General features: G+C 36.0%; 1 protein-coding gene across 2 annotated transcripts; it reads left to right on the top strand.

The window, feature by feature from the left end:
* Nucleotides 1–972: 972 nt before the first annotated feature.
* Nucleotides 973–12,057, top strand: RGLG3 (Copine (Calcium-dependent phospholipid-binding protein) family). Of its 2 annotated transcripts, none has more exons than XM_086243545.1 (12): nt 973–1,175; nt 1,987–2,153; nt 4,992–5,076; nt 5,156–5,296; nt 5,385–5,498; nt 9,175–9,272; nt 9,395–9,474; nt 9,559–9,664; nt 10,664–10,791; nt 10,890–11,043; nt 11,132–11,188; nt 11,798–12,057. In XM_086243545.1, exons 2-12 carry the CDS (start codon nt 2,007–2,009, stop codon nt 11,879–11,881), a joined length of 1,194 nt encoding a protein of 397 aa, XP_086099671.1. In that variant the 5' UTR covers nt 973–1,175; nt 1,987–2,006; the 3' UTR covers nt 11,882–12,057. The 2 variants fall into 2 exon arrangements, with proteins under 2 accessions (XP_086099671.1, XP_086099672.1); XM_086243546.1 differs by having other exon boundaries at nt 974–1,175; nt 2,077–2,153.
* The last annotated feature ends 6,059 nt before the right edge of the window (nt 12,058–18,116 follow it).

Below are 18,116 nucleotides of genomic sequence, written 5' to 3' on the forward strand. Positions count from 1 at the left end.
ACCTCTCATTAGTCCTACAATACCCTTTGATATACCAACTCAAATACTCACTCACTAAATACTCTTCCTAACCCACTTAACTATCATTTCACCCACCCATTTTTTTTCATAATTTATTTATTCTATAAACCCTAGTTCTTCACCAAAACTCAAAATCAATGATACTATTTGGTTGATATATATACATCTATTAAAAGGTATGATTATTCTATATCCTACTTTTTAAATTATTTTTTTTATAGTTTTAAATCAAGAATTCATTATATTTTAATGTTTCTTTTGATATAAAAATTGAGTATTGATTTTAGGGATTTAATTTGAAGCTTAGGGATGAATTATAGGATTTATGTAAGTTTATTACTTTATTTTTTTGCATTGTCAAAGTGATTGAGAACATTATTCAACGATGCCCAAGCTTTCATTGTAGGAGTCGAATCATTGTTTGTAGATTCACTTTATCTATCCTAAAATTATTTTTGTTAGTTTGTAGGTATATGCTTACTATGAATGCAAATCATTGACACAAACCTTAAATGATACTAGCAGCCATAGAGGAGCTTAATTAACACATTTTCTGTTTGGTTCATTTGATTCTTATCATGTGGTTACTTCTAATGAGACTTTTGACAACTCAGATTTTGGTCGTCATCATCTTAAATTTGTATTATATGGTTTTATATTCAGTAATCCAAGAATTAATGATATGAAAAAAAAAAAAAAAAAGGAAAAAATTCTAAGATTTATGGAGTTTAAGTCATTGTAGGCAGGTAGGTGAGTAGAGAATATGTGGGTAGAGTAAATTTATTTATTTATTTTTTTAGTCAAGTTTTTAAAAGTTATTTTACAAAATGATAAATTTTTCATCATCAATTTTATTAAAATACGGGTGAAAAAATAAGACAATATATGAGAATATAACCCCTGAAAAAAAAAATCGTTCAAACATGATGTCTGTTCGCAGCGCGCATGTATAACGTGCAAGCCACCTCAATTAAGAAATCAAAAGTTAGACCAGTAAAGATAAGCAACCAGTGTTTCAACTTTACAAGCTTAGAACGTCAACTCTGACACAACTCAATTCAGATGACTTTTTATTATTAAAAGACCAAAATCGATTAACAGCAGCATCCTGTGGAATCTATCCGAATCTCATCTCTGCTCTCTACCGATTACAGGTCTCTCTCTCTCTCTCTCTCTGAAAATAGACAACTTGTGTGTGTTTTGTCTGATTATTGAAGCACAGTTCTAGTTTCAGACTTTAATGAAATGTACTTATGGTTTGTGGGTAATATTAATTCTGTTCCCATCTAGATTCTTGGATGTTTTATTAATTTGGCTGATATGTTTTGTGAATGAGAAAGGAATTTGAATTTTAGAAGGAAATTGTCCTTCCTAAGCTTACCATTACCATATCATTCTCATGTTCTGGTATCTCGAGTTTGATATGATGTGCGTAAATTGTCAACCTTTTCTTATTACCATGGATTTCTTGGATTCTGGGTTTACGAGAAATTTGAATCCTGAGTTGATTGAAAGTTAGAAGAAACTTAGAATCAAATGCAATAAGTTGAAAAGTAAGAATTTATCAGTAAATACACTTTTAATGGAATTTTATGTGACAAACCTAATATTAACCATTTTAATGTTTCAAATTAAGTGAGGTTTGATCTGGATTCATGATGGTAGAGGTTGATTGTTCTGGATGGAGATGACTCGTTTCAGTTTGTAAGTCTACAAAAGTTGTGGGTGTATAAGCCTAAATACCAAATTTGCATACTTTGAGCTATATTCATTCAATTTTTGAGGGAGACTTATCCTAGTAATGGCACCTTAGTTTTACAGCACTTAACTATAGAAGAAAGATAAGCCATAAAAAATCTCTCAAAGAATTTGTCTAATGTAAGAACTATTAATTTATAATATGCCGCAAGGGTTAACTCTTATGATCCACACACTCTCCCTTTCTGTTTCCTTTTTTTCACACAGGGAACATTTACCTCCCAAATATGGGGAATGGGGAGTCGACATATGATGATCCTCATGATAATTTTCTGCATGAACCACCTTCCTATGCAGGGACTTCAATGGATTCTAACTATCGAGAAAAGCTACAATCTACACACATTGCCGATAATTTCAATTCTTTGGATCAGGTTTTAATTACTAGCATTAAATTTCTTATTGATTGATACTTTTGAAGATAATGGATACACAAAATTTGTTTCTCTTTGTTACTTATTAGCATAACTCTGTTTTATGTATTAACTGCCTGCCAAGTATTTTAACAGCACAAACGATTAAAAGATGGCATTGTGATGACTGGAATAATTTTGAACCCAGGAAATTATTGGGGAATTACCCTAAATGACATGTTTGCATAATCATTCACAAGAATAACATCATTTTAAAATCCTTTCAGAACAAACACTTTTTGCTTGCGTGAGTACCAAGCTGCCACTCATTTAAGTACCTAGACATAAGCCCTGTCGACTCTTTATCGACACATTATGGACTCATTATTGACTCCCCACTTTCAACCTCATCCCTATCTGATTCCCTTCCAATCCCCTCCTTCCCTGTTCCACGGAAGATCTGCCATGGTCCCGTCAGCCCCATCTGTTCCTATACAATCCAATAAAATTTGTTGGAAATTGATATTATCTTGAGGACTGGGATTTCTTGACTCCCATTTTTTCTTCATGACATTCTCTTCACTGTCTTGTAAATTTATATTCTTTCCTCTGTACTCGAACAAGAGGAGCATCAAAGTGTACCAAGTAATGCATTAGAGGACAACTATTTGGATCATTAAGCTCTCTGAGAAGTCTCCATACATGCCCTTTAATAAGGGTATGCTCATGACCAGAGTGCTAGGGAGGGTGAAGAGGGAAAAAAAGAAAGTGATAGACCATTCTCAAGAGCCTCTTGAGCTGGTTCTTGACCATATGGCTAGGACCACCAAGATGATGACCTTTTGAAGTTTGTCAGCTACTATGAACCTGTAGTTCATGGCATATGGGTTGTTTGTTGAGATGGAGGGGAACTGAAAACTGATCAGTACTGAAGAAATTCCACCATTTCACTGAGCCATAGGCTAAGATCATGGCCACATAGAGTGGCACAACAGCTGTGAGAACATGGTGGAGGTCTGTGGAAGTGATCATGTTTTCTTGTTCTTTGTTTGTTGTTTTTTCTTTATAAAGGTCAGTCACGCTCACCTGTGAGACGTCGCGCAGGACCTTTTAGCACGACAAATTGAACATCAACCATTCATTCTTGATCGTGTGGCTGAGAGGAATGGGCACAAAAAGCATTCATAACATTCGACACGTGTCCATCTTTGGGAAAAAAAATAAAAATTTGTTTCTCAGTTCTCTTTCTTTCTTCTTCCCGAAAACCTTTCCTTCTCAATCTATCTGTATCCAAAATTTCTGTCTCTCTCCCAAACAGTCATGCTCACCTGTGAGACGTCGTGCAGGACCTATTTGCACGACAAATTGAATCTCAACTATTCATTCTTGGCTGAGAGGAATGAGCACAAACTTGATTACTTTGACAATAAACTTGATTCCTGGGTTTTCTTCAGTGGCTTTTATGGAGTTTGACAGCCATGGTTGTTAGGTGGTGAAGGTTTTGGGAGAGAGACAGAAATTTTGGATACAGAGAGATTGAGAAGGAAAGGTTTTCGGGAAGAAGAAAGAAAGAGAACTGAGAAACAAATTTTCTTTTTTTTTTCCCAAAGATGGACACGTGTCGAATGTTATGATTGCTTTTTGTGCCCATTCCTCTCAGCCACACAATCAAGAATGAATGGTTGATATTCAATTTGTCGTGCTAAAAGGTCCTGCGCGACGTCTCGCAGGTGAGCGTGACTGTTATAAAGGTTGTGCTTTTCTCTACAGTTGGTGGGATATGGTTTGATTCAAGGAATACCCACATGTGAAAATGGTATCGATGTACCAATGAGGGTTTAGTTGAGTGGTCAAGCCCATGGTTTGCTCCCACATGGTCCAAGGTTCGATTTCTCAAAAGGTACCTATCTAGCTTTTTGCTAGTGTTTCCTGCCTCCTAAAGATTGTAGCGTTCAGCAGAGGGCCCCAGTTTCAAATTCGGTTTGCTTGGGGGATCTCCGGAAGGAAAAAGAAAAATCCTGCTCTTCTGTGACTTTACCCACAAATATCAACCCAGTTCCTAAAAAGAGCCAAGGAGACAGGTGGAAAGAGATAGGGATGAGGAGGGGGGAGGAGGAGAATCACATAGGGATTAGGCTAAAAGTGGGGAGTCAATAAAGAGTCGACAAGGTTCATTTCTAGGTGTTTAAATGAGGGGCGTTTTGGTACGTTCTCAGGAAAAAAAGTGTTAGTTCTCAAAGGATTTTAAAATCATGTTATTGTTGTGATGTAGTTATGAAAACTTGTTTTGGGTAATTCCCGAAATTATTTGAATTATAAGTGATCAACTCAAGAATGATTCTCAATTATTGTTCACTTCAACATAAAACCATGTTCAGATGTGCATATTCAGATTTATATGGTTATACTTAAGTCAAGCATTAAAGTTACAAATTCAGCGCTAAATTTTGATTGTTAAATATTCAGTGCTTTTTATTTTTTTCATTTTTATCAAACCACATCCCAAAACTTCATTTGCAATCTTGATGCCTTGATGGGACACAGAATAAGTACATGAATGAAACTGGTTTTCACTATACTAAGAAGAATGATAGAACATTTATCAAATGGCACTTATATGAAAGGTGAAAAAGTATACATAACGTTAATCTGACAAAAGATATATGACTAAAAAGAGAACTGGTTTTACAAGTGTCACAAAAGGTCACATATATGTAAAAAGAGCTCATTCTTTCTTCCATCCTTCATATCCATAGTCAAACTCAGTGGACTTTAAGTGTATGTGGTATTAAGCATATTCATTAATCTGTTATTCATGGAGTGTGTTTGGTAACCAGAGGCATCACTATATATGCCCAGGTTATTTCGGCATTGAGAGAAGCAGGTCTTGAATCATCAAATTTAATACTTGGTATTGACTTCACAAAGAGCAATGAATGGACAGGTGATATTCTTTTGTAGATAAAATATTTGTACATGAGTTCTCGTGGATAGAGATAAAAGTTACATTTCAATGATTGTAGGCAAATATTCATTCAACCGGAAAAGCCTTCATGCAATCAGTAGCATGCCAAATCCTTACGAGCAAGCAATCTCTATAATTGGCCGTACGTTGTCCCCTTTTGATGAAGATAATCAAATTCCTTGTTTTGGATTTGGCGACGGTTAGTTTCTAGTTATCACTTTACTTTAGGTTGAAATTACTTGGTGATTTTTCAGTAGATAATTGTTTGATTATATCTTCATCTGTAGCATCAACACATGATCAATATGTGTTCAGTTTTTATCCTGATAACCGATCTTGTCTGGGTTTTGAGGAAGTACTTGCACGTTATAGAGAGATTGTGCCGTACTTGAAGTTATCAGGTATTTGACAGTTTTCCCTCTAGTTTATGCAATTTCCTTCTGCCAAGTGGCATCTGCCTGAAGTGCATACTTACCTGCATATGTAGGATGTCCTTGGCTTTATTTATTTTCCGTTACTGATTATTTGCTTTTCTTTTTTTCTTTTTCTTTTTTTTTTCGTTTTTCTTCTGTTTTGGAGTCTAAGATTTTGAATTCATGAATTCATGGCTTCTAAGATTTTGATTCATACGATTAATTTCTCATTCACCCCATACTTATGGGGGATAAGGTGAGACATTGACTACTGCTAAAGCTGCCTTTACTGTGTCAAAGATATTGTCCAACAGTTTCAGGTTATTGACCTTTGGTGTTTTATCTTTTTCCTTTTCTTGGGTTTAGTTACAAATAATGATTTGAATTTTCCTTAAATAAATCAACTGATCAAATTGTAATTTTCTCTTGAGCAAAAAGAAGCTATGATTTGAATTTTTGCAGTATCTGCTTCTCTCCGTTCTTTCTATGGTTTTATGGATTAGTCTGTATCTTGTTATAGTTTATTCAGAGTTACAGAACACCTTTGAAAAGGACTGAGTAATTTATATAAGAGGGTAGAGGAGAGGATGTAACAAAAGAGAACTCTGTTGGAAATTCAACATTTTTAGTACCATTTTCATAAATAACTCTAATAAATAGCTCAACAAATAGGTTTTTTGGGCTTCTATTCTTAATTATTGAAATGTTACCAATGTAAAAATGGAGATTAGCATTAAATTACCAAAGGACTGTTTTACTTGATGCCAGAAACTATAGTACATTTGAAAGAGTTGGAAACAATCTTGCAAAGTACTAATGCACTGAGAATTCTGTATGATAATGTGCCATAGTAGTATAGTACTTACATATAGAAACACAACATGAAGTTCATAGACAATCAGCTGCAAATTTAATTATCTTGGTATACGAAAGAGAGTATTAGTTCAAAGGGAGAAATTGAGCAATACACACAAATTTTAGACTGTGTCCAACTTTGATCCCTGAATCTCATCTTGACCCACTTTGGCCCCTAAACTTCATTTCATGTTTTTAAATGGTCTCTACTGTCAAATCTGTTGTCTAAAATGATCACCTGCCGTGTACATGCTCAAATGTTTAGGGGCATTTTCCTCAAATTAGGTCCCAACTTTAATCCTGAGCTCCCGCTACCCTAACCTTCCCATCCCTCAATTTTTTAGCCCATTCTCTCTCTTTTTCTCTTTTCTCACCTAAACTAGGTGTCCCTTAAAGGTTCAATCCGTACCTCTCTCTTTTCTCTTCTTAACCTCACCGTGCTGTTAGTTTCCATATTTGTACCCAATGGTGCACTAGGCCAAAAACTGAATGGTCCTCTTAGCTTGATTTTGGCCGCTGCTGCATTCACAACCACATCTGTATCCACTTATTTATTTTACTTGTCTGATATATGAAAAAAATTTCTTTAGTTCTACTTGTACATGTACTATTATAAATTAAGGGGGCGTATTCAGTATAGATTTATACAGGAAGGCTCCATTGTAGGATCCTACAAATAAAATTATTTGTAGGATACCTCATGGGGTCCACTCCCATATATTTTCAACAATCCGAACCGTTTATTTTTTAGATCTCTATTCATAGATCATTCTTGCAAAAAAAAAAAAGCCAAATCGGAAATCATTTGCCTATCTAACTTTGATCAAATAAATAGACTAACCAAATTTTTTTGATAAAACCGTCCATTTGTTTGATCAAAGTTAGATAGGCAAATGATTTCCGATTTGGCTAATTTTTTGCAAGAATGATCTATGAATAGAGGTCTAAAAAATAGACGGTTCGGATTGTTGAAAAACTACATGGGAGTGGGCCCCATGAGGTATCCTACAAATAATTTTATTTGTAGGATCCTACAATGGAGCCTTCCCATATTTTTGTGGGGTTTTTTAGAGTGATAGACTTCAGTAGAATTAATAATATTTATTGACTTCTATAAATACCACAAAGTCAAATGCTAAACTTTTGTGAAATTCTATATTGAGTCTTACAGAGTTCAACAGAATTTTGATATGATATATATAATTAAAATGGTTCATAAAACACTCTAAAATTAATAGAACACTCAAGAAAATGCCATTTTAGATTGAAAATTTTCGTTTCTGGAGATTTACTCTAAATAAGCAAAAGATAAATTACTAATACTAGTAACACTAACAAATTTTGTTCGTATCCTCTTTCTGTTTTCCTTTACTTCAACGGTAACACCACTACGAAAGACAACCTTCACCTTTACACATCACTACAGCCCCCAAACACAACCACCACTCCAGCTTTCCAAATCTTTATTTCACATCACCCACAAAGCACAATATCCAAAACCCATCTCAAACAATCATTAAAATTATAAAGGAAAAAAATCAGGAAAGTCAAACCAAAAAAGAAAAATTAAACAAATCTCCTTCATAGCCATCAATTCTGAACAACCCATACAAACAGTCTCAACTAGCGGCTATCCCATTAACAAAATTTACAAAAGAAACAAGAACTCAACCCAAGTTTACCCAAAAAAAAAAAAAACCGAATACACCACCCTATGTTGAGGATGAATTTTCAATCAATGTGGAAAATAGAGCTTTTTTAGACATTGTTGTGCAGTTGACATCACTATGATCTTATTTTTCAGTTCCTTTTTAACGGCTGTGGATGAGGTTGATATTTTGTTAGTTTTCTGATTATATTAGTGTCTTGCCCTCTTTTTCTATTCTTCGATTTGTAATCTTGATTCATATCATTTGTGTTTTAATTTTGTTATATAATTTTGCTAAGCTTTTTAATGGATCTTTTTTGAGCAGCTAACTTTTTCTGTCTTCGTCACATTTGGCTTACCTCTGTTCAAATTACGATAATGAAGCCAGCTTGAGTGCATCTATCTGATCATGATTGACTGCCTATTCATAACTATTAACCTATAATCAGTAGTCATTCATACCATTTGAGTTTTAAGTTTGTTAAATAATCTTGTCTAAGCTTTTTTTTTGGGAAAAATGTATTTTTAGTCCTTGTGTTTTACCTTGCAATCAATTTTAGTCCTTGTGTTTTCAAAATTGTCAATTTGGTCCCTATGTTTATGTTTGCAAGCAATTTTAGTCCACCACCACCAATTGTGGCGGCGAGTTTGTGGTGGATTTCACCTATTATGCCCAATAGAGAGAGAGAGAAAGAAAGCTGATGGGGGAGAGAGGGATGGAGTGAGGGTGAGGATGGTGGTGGTGTGTTGTTGTCGGTGGTGGAAGGGAATAGAGGATGATTTTGGTGGTGGGCTAAAATTGCTTGCAAACATAAACACAGGGACCAAATTGGTAATTTTGAAAACACAAGGACCAAAATTGATTACAAGGTAAAACATAGGGACGAAAAATGCATTTTTCCCTTTTTTTTTTTTTTTTTGGTCTGTTGCCTAAGGTTTTCAACAGATCCTTTTGCAGCAGCTAACTTTTTCTATTATTGTCACATTTGGTTTAGCTCTGCCCAAATTACGATAATGAAGCCAGCTTGTGTGCATGTATCTGATCATGATTGTCTGCTTGTGCATAGCTATAACTTGTTCTCACCTTTGGCTCGGCTATACCCTGTTTATTATAGTACCAGCATTCCGCATACACCTGATATTTTGCTTCCTTATTCACAGGACCAACCTCATTTGCCCCAATAATTGATGCATCAATTGACCTTGTTGAAAAAAGCAATGGGCAATACCACGTTCTTGTCATTATTGCAGACGGGCAGGTTGTTGAAACATGTTCAATGCCATTTCTTTTTTCTTCTTTATCATAGGTTTGTTTCTATTTTATAATTTTTATTGTACTATGTTGTTCTTATGGCCTTGGAGTGCTTCTATTTTCACGTAGGTTACTAGGAGCCCTGATACTCCACCAGGAAGATTTAGCCCGCAAGAACAAGCAACTGTAAATTCCATAGTTGCTGCTAGGTAAAGCAATGCATTCTGCGTCTTGGGTACTATGTCTGTTTTTGTTCTAGACTAGGGTCCTGACCATCCGAATCCTGTAAACAGCCAATATCCTCTCTCGATTATCTTGGTTGGAGTTGGGGATGGACCGTGGGATGCAATGAAGCATTTTGATGATAACATTCCTCAGCGCTCATTTGACAACTTCCAGGTATTTAGATCATTTCTGTTTTTTTACTTGGTTGGTTTTGATTACTGTTTGACCTTTTGGTGGCTTCTTAGATATTTGCTGATGTTGTTGGTATAATTTTATTTTTTTTGACCAATGATGTTGTTGGTATAATTAAATATGAGTTTCTGTATGCGACTAATGAAACATGTAAGTTTCTTGCTTTTTGATTGGTGTTGCTCTCTGAAGAATGGATACAGATATGAAATATGCCGTACAAGGACATATCAATATGGCTAGTTTTGAAAACTAGGATAGCAATCATAGCAAATGGTGGGGGACATTGGTACATAAATAAATTTGGAATGTGATAAATTTTATTTTTTTATTCTATTAAGTTTCGGTTCATATTTCCGAGAAAGGCTTGTACCAAATTGAAATCTCTTGTATCAAAGTTCTTTCTATTTAGTCCCAACCTCCTGTCTTTTTTTTTTTTTTTTTTTTTTCTTTTTGGTCCCATAAAAATGAAAATGTAAAATATAAGTTGAAGTTGACAAGAAAAGTTTCAACTTTTTCTACGAACATCCTTTTGTTTTCTCCTTATGAAGATAAAGTAAAATATAAAATTCAACTTGGGTCCACTAGGGAATTACAGAAGTAAAAAACATATTCCGGCTGTATCCCTGTAATGTTGAATGCATCCCAAACCCAATATGATGCTTTCACTGTTTTCAAACTCTTTTCTGTGGAATTCGTATTTAAATTTTCTGTGAAATGCATCTCTGGTATTCTTGTTTTTCTTAATAATTTAAGGTTCAAGGTAGTTGACACTACTGAAATAGCTATAGAGTATCGTATGTACATTTCCATGCACTGTATGTCTTACCATTTTTAGAAGCTCAGAACATCTTAGGTAAGCCTTAATGCCATCACTGAGGAAAAGAAGAAATTAAGAAAAAGGAATGTTATAATTTGGGAGTAATTGTTCTGCTTAATTGATGGCAAAAAATGCAATCCTTCTTATGTGTTTTGCTCCTACAGTTTGTCAACTTCACCAAAATCATGAAAGACAACACAGATACATCAAAGAAGGAAACAGCATTTGCACTTGCTGCTCTCATGGAAATTCCATATCAGTACAGAGCCACCCAAAAGCCTCATTTTGTCAAGTAAGGACATGAGTTGCAGTTTCTAGGAAATGTCTACTTTCAATTCAGGGATTCCCAAATATTTGACTCTCTGTCTTTCTCTCTCTCTACTTATGCAGTCACGAATCAGTAGGTGGTCCACGTACAAGGCCACTTCCACCTCCACAGGAAGTGATCAATCATGATAATGCAGTTAAATCAATTCCACAAATGGCAAACGTTCAGAAAGTTGAGCCAACAGCTCCCATACTGTCAGAAGCTCCTGTGGAACCGGTATCTTTTTCTCCCCCTCCCCCTGTTTCTACTACTATTTCTACACATGAGCTTATGGTTTTGAGATATGTGTCTTGTTTTGTTCAAGGTCTGTCCCATTTGCCTGACAAATCCAAAGGACATGGCTTTCGGATGTGGTCATACAGTAAGTGTACTTATCAAAGTAGTATTATCTTTTTTGAATGAGTGATATGAAACAAGAACTAAGCAAGTTACTTTTGCTTACTGTTTACTTTAAGGGACTGTATATGCTGTAGATGACTGCTATTTTAAGAATCAAATTATGGGGAGAATTTCTTCCCCTGACCTTAGTACATCATTCTCCCAGTCCACGAAGTCCAAGAATGTTTCCTAATAAGAAGGATTTAAGGAAGGGACTTTTCATGGTTAATCAAACTAATTAGACGAATGGAATTTTATTTTTCTATATGCATATCATATTTTTGTACTCCACTTTTTTATTTTGAATAAGTGGCCTGTCGTAGAGGGATTCTCAAAAATCCAACTTTCGGCCTGGTGAGAAGGGCATGAGTTTTGAAAGTCAAATGCTTTGTTTTTTATCAAAAAATGAAAAAGATCTTATTAAATTGAATGCTGGCATACGAGATACTCGACTTTTGGGTGTCATAATCCTTTTTTCTTATTTTTCCATGTGATTTAAATAAACTGAAATAATTTTCTTTTAATAATAACAAAAAGATGGCACTGAATGATCTTTTGTGTGTTCTCTTTGCATCTTTCTTTCTTGCTCAAGACCTGCAAGGATTGTGGAGTGGATCTTTCATTATGCCCTTTGTGTCGAGAACCCATATCAACACGCCTGAGACTATATACTTGAGCTGGGGATTGCTTTCTGGTACCCAAAGCTTCGGGGTTTATTAGGGTACTAAAAGAGAATCTCACAGAAATTGTATCACTGTATTTTTCTCAATTTCATCAGGTTCATTGTCAGGTAAAAACTGTATTTAGTATGCATACTGCAAAAATGAAATAAAAAGAAGCTATTTGTAAGTAGCCTTTGTTTAGCAAGGATTTCATTTATTTTGTTATTTTTTTACAAAACTTATTTTTTTTGTTATTGTAATGATATGTCTGAAAATCGTTATACTAGCATTAAATACTAATAATATTTCGAATAAGAAAAATTATCAAATTAGTTGTTTCATATAAAATTGCTCATACGAGAACCAAAGATATTGTGCTTCTCCCTGCAATTTGATTATTCGTTGGAAAATTATTTCAGATCAGAAAAAGGATAATGCACAATTGCTCTTTTGATAACCCAGGAATCCAGGATGCAGTTCTGCCTGTAATTTGATTTTGCTTTGAAAATGAATTTGTTTATAGAAAAGGCTTCCAATACTTCTAGCAATTTTTCATATTGCCATAACATCTCCAGACTTTTACCAATAGGAGACTTAGCACATGTTATTGCTAAGTGTGCTATTTTTTGTAGTGAGTTTTTGGTTTGGATTGAGAAGCACCATTTTGGCTCCCCTCCCTTCTGGCTGATGATGTATTTTACCTTTCTTACTCAATTGAATGGGCCACTTATAAAAAATAGGAATAAATTAAATGTATCGTACCTTTCTTACTCAATTAATTGTAGGGTGTTGCTATTCGAACTCAAATTTTTTATTTCTATCCTGAACACTTTAATAAAAATATAATTTTCAATTCTATCATAATGTAAATTGACTTTTAAGGACTTAAATATTTAATTAAAAAAAATAAAATTAACTTGAACCTATACTCAACATTTTTCACCTATACCCAAAATAAAATTATACCCACAGTAGGAGAATAATTTTAGGGATAAACTTGTAAAACCAAGTCCCCTCTTTTGTTTATAAATAGAGGAGCAAGCCTCAGTTGTACACCTCGGTTTTGAGAAGATAATAAGTCGCAAACCATGTAAGAAAATATTAGAATTGATATATAACTTAAAAAACCTTATGGAACAAGGAAATAAGGCAAAAACCTTATAGGATAAGAAAATAAGTCATAGACCTATATAGAAAGTTTAGAGATGAATTATGAATGAAACTCTGGTTGAAAAATGACTGTACTTAAACCTTAGAAATCGTCAAAAGTTTGACGGGATCGATCCTAGAACAATAGAATCCATCCTATGAACTACGGGATTGATCCTTTGAGCCATAGGATCGATCCTCTGAACCATAGAATGGTCGTACACTAGGATATATCCCTTTCTCCCCAACGAAGATGATGAAAGATCCTTGGACATGAAATACTATATCTTAGTGCAACAGTTGCTTTATTGTACCTAGCAAAATGTACTAGACCAAGCATAGCATTTCCAATGAATTTATTGGCAAGGTATAATTTTGCTCCAATGAACAGGAATTGGAATGGCATTAAAGATATTTTGTGAGACCTTAATTTGAGGACCGACGTATATGAGGTTGTTTTACTCAAGCACATCTACTCGCCCACATTTGGTTGGATACGCAAATTTTGAATATTCCTCTGGAAAACTGGATATGTGTTTGCCTATGGCAAAACTATGATATCATGTATATCTACCAAACAAACATTAGTTGCCACGTCATCTATTCACTCAAAGATAATTGCCCTCCATGAAGAAATTCAATAATGTGTATGGCTAAGATTTGTAATCCATCATATCTAGAGAGTACACGTGTAATCTACTTCCAGTCACAAGTACTCCAACAGTAATATATGAAGATAATGCTGCATGCATTGCTCAAATCAAAGCATGATATATTAAAGGTGTTGATGCTAAAAATCTCCGAAGCAGATAATCAATCAACAATAAATAAAATGAGCAATCTAACCTTTGGAATCGTGACGAGTTTGATATTCCTTGTGATCCTCGTGACTTTGATCGCCAAAAACCCTGGGGGGGGGGAGGGGGGATGTACCTGCAATGACACTCTGATGCCTAAATGAGTATTATCTCAATTGGATGCTTTGTCAAGAAGGTCTCAATTGCATACCTTGGATTGTCCTAAATGTAGGTATTTATAGGGCTGGGTTGGTTTGACCGAAAAACCGATACCGTACCAGAAACCGTTCCAACCGATGCCGAGAATAACCGTATCGGAGAGAAACCGTACCGAGATATCAGTTTGCCAACCGAACCAGTATGTTCGGTTCCGCTTTAGGTTCTCAGATCTTAGAACCGCCGGTTTACCGAACCGAACCAAGTATATATAACATTTAATTTAAATATTAAATTTTATACATTTTTATATCCTAAAATACCTTTCTATAATACATTTATATACATTTCTATAATTTATATAAAAAATATATAAATTTATAAACCCTAAACCCTTTCTATACCCTAAACCCTATAATTAATAATTTATATAATAAATTTCTATATAAAAACTAATTAAAAATACCTTAAACTAATATTATACTATATCCTAAAGAATTTATACCATATAACTATAAACTGAATACTAAACTCTATATCCTATTCCTATATCCCATAACCTAATTTTAAAATTTTAAAATCATATACCTTATAAGCCTTATTATATCCTATACCGATATAATTGATAATAATTCAATAATTTATAGTTGGTATATAACTAATAACTATAGTCTATAGAAATGTTTAGTATGGTGTAATATGATAATAGTCTATAACTAATAATTATAGTCTATATAAATGTTTAGGGTATAGAAATGTATTATATAAATTATAAAACATATGTAATACAAAGTAAAAAATCTAAACCCCAAAATCCAAACCCTAAACCCCGCCCAAACCCCAAAATACCCTAATGTATAAATTTTTAATGGATTTTTAACTTTTTTGGGTCAAATGGATTTTTAAAACTTAAAAATCAGAAATTTTCTTTTTTAATCTTCTCTTCTCTCTCCTGCCAACACTCTCATTTCTCTCACTTTCCTTTTCTCTCTCCCCGACCTCACGCTCTCTCTCTCACCGCGCCTTTGACCGGTAGTATCTTTGTCGTCCAGCGGCTGATGCAGGCGAGACCACCTTCGAAATGCTCGCTTCTCCCTCCTCTCTTTGCCCATATGTTTTGATTTTCCAAAAAAGCAAGGATTGCGGCGACTCGAGCTAGGGCAGAGTCGAGCCCTTTGCCGGTGATCTCTGTGCTCCGGCGGCTTCGCGACTTCCCACCACCCAAAACTCATTCCTCTCGTCGAGCTGGTCCCTCTGGTACCTTTCCTCACGCCGACGACGCCCCACGGCGGCAAATCGAAGCCACTCAGTTCGACGGGTTCTCTGCGAATCGAAGCCACCCAATCGAAGAGCAGCTCTCTCTCTCTCTCTCTCTCTCTCTCTCTCTCTCTATCTCTCTCTCTCTCAACTCAAGCCGATCAAGACCCATACCGAGCCGAGCCGACCAAAAATGCCGGTCCAACCGAGTGCCGGTTTACCGGCATTTCGATTCCGATCTAGGTAACCAAAACTGCCATCCAAGGGGGGTCCGGTCAGTAGCCGGTTTGGGGTTCTCGGTTCGGTTACCGGACCGAACCCACCCCTAGGTATTTATAGGATCTGATAACCCCAATGCTCGAGGTTCCATGATCTCCATGTCTCCACGTCTTCACGTCTCCACTATCCATGTTAGCCATGCATGTTGAGCGTGGAAGAAGGAGATGGAGATCATGGGTTTTAGGGGGTAAATCCACGTTTTCTCTTTTTGAAGGTAGTCGTGTACTGAAATCTAGTCGGCACATTTGACTTAATTGGTTTGGGCCTTGGTCCTTAGCTTTTTCCTTAGGCTCTAAACAAGAAGCCTTAGAGCAGGAAACCCAAGTCTCGGCCTAGAATGTGGTCGGGCTGATCTATGGAAATCGGGCCCCACAAAAAGTGACAGAACTAAAGCACATTTCACCAAAATTATTCTAAGCACTTGAGCTTGAGAAGAATTGTGAAGTCGAAATTAGACAAATCCACTCTTGTGAAAAATTTGCAGACTTCTTAACTAGTCTTTGCCGAAATGTACGTTTAAGAGATTGATGCATGGTATCAGTTTGCGTCGACATTCTCAACTATCAAATTGACAGATGCAGTCATCAGGGGGAGCATCCTACTACACTAAACATATGGGCACTATACTCTTTTTCCTTCAACTAGATTTTGTCCCACATGATTTTTTCTAACAAGGTTTTAACGAGATAACATTATGCGTGTCCAACACTATTTCAATGATCTTAGAAAGGTTGTACTATTTTTCGTTTCTTGCATCTCACTAGGTTTTCCTAATAAGGTTTGAATGAGGCAATTGTCACTGATTGGTGATCATTCAATAAGAAGTGTTGTAAACGATATATAATACATGTGGGATGTCCACTAATTCATGTTTATTAGAAATCCTTGTAAAATAGAGTAATGCCCAAGAGAACTTGGATTATAGGCTGGCCTCCAAGTTACAATTGCCTATGAATAGGCAAGTTATTGAAGAAATTAAAAAACATCTTTTGTTCTCTCAATTTCTTCTCTTTATTTCACTAATTCTATAACCGTCAGAGATTTTTAGTAGTCTGTTAATTTTATTTAAATATTTTTTAGGCTTATTATCAATTTTGCCCCCTGAATTATGATTCTATTCCTAATGTGCCCCCTTACTTTTTAATTCTATCAATTTACCCCCTAACAGTTACAACGTTATTCTAATGTACCCCTTCGGCTCAATTCTGTCATACTTTTCGTTAGTCTTGTTGACGTGGCGCCTACGTGGCAGAGTATATTGGCCATTTCACCTACCTGGATCACTCAGCACTCCAATTTTGCTACATAAACATAAAAAGTGGGACCCACCCCTTTAATTTAATTCAAAACTTAAAATTTAAAACAAAAAAATTATTTTAAACTCTAATATTTAGAAAGAAAATAAATAAATAAATAAAAAACCAAACCCACCATCCCCTCCCCTCCCCAACCCAACCCGTGCCCAGGCCACTCCCACCTCCCTAAACCCTCCCGATCAGAAACTCACCCCACCACCCTCTCCTCCCGATCACCCACCATTCCAGGCCAATGACCCCCTTCCCCTCTCTCTCTCTCTCTCTCTCTCTCTCTCTAGATCTGCAAGTTGGTTGAATTGGATCTACAAATCAAACTTCACAATCACTTCATGGTTTGTTGGGGAATTGGGGAGATCTTCAAAGATGACGGATGGGAGGAAGAAGTGGTCTATGGCGGTGGGAAGGGCGGCGAGGACGGAGGTCTGGGCTTTGGTGGGTGGTCGTCGGAGGGGATGATGAAGGTGACGGTGAAGTTGTGGTGGTGGACGAGAGAGTTGGTGGGTGGGTGCGACAGTGGGGCTAGGTGGGTGGGTGCCACGGGGTTGGGTAGGAGGGGGGGTGTGACGAGGCCGGGAGGTTGGGTTGGGGGGGAGGTGCGACGGGTCCGGGAGGGGCTAGGTTGGGGTGGGGGGGGGGGGAATGGAATTGCAGAAGAAAAAGAAAAAACAAGGGAGAAGAAGTTGGGGTGGGTTCCACTTTTGGATCTATGTGGCAAAATAAGGAGTGCTGAGTGGGTCTAGAGAGGTCAAAATGACTAATATGCCCTGCCACGTCAGTAAGGTTAACGGAAGTTACGACGGAATTGAGCCGAAGAGGTACATTAGAATAACATTGTAACTGTTAGGTGGTAAATTGATAGAATTAAAAAGTAAAGGGGCACATTAGGAATGGAATCAAAGTTCAGGGGACAAAATTGATAATAAGCCTATTTTTTATCAATATTAGAAAGACCAGCTCCATTCAAAAGTCGATAAATGAAGAGTGACCCACGTCCATTAACCTATCACTACTCATCGTTTACTTAGACCATGAGGAGACAATAATTAAGCTGACACACAGATATATAAGGGGAAATTCTATTCATACCCAAAAATTTTCTTTTCTTACCCAACATAAATTTTGAAGATGAATGGACCATTATGTCCCACCATAAAATTATTATTAAGGACAAATTATATTTAAAAATAAAAAACCTCAATTTTCTCTCCATACTCAACATCTCATTTCATCAACCTCCCTCCCTCTCAAGCTTACCTTCATAACTAAACTCCAAACCCTAAACTAATTTTTGTCCT

This window comes from Dryas octopetala, chromosome 5 (assembly GCF_963921425.1).
Source record: "Dryas octopetala chromosome 5, drDryOcto1.1, whole genome shotgun sequence".
Lineage (NCBI taxonomy): Eukaryota > Viridiplantae > Streptophyta > Magnoliopsida > Rosales > Rosaceae > Dryas > Dryas octopetala.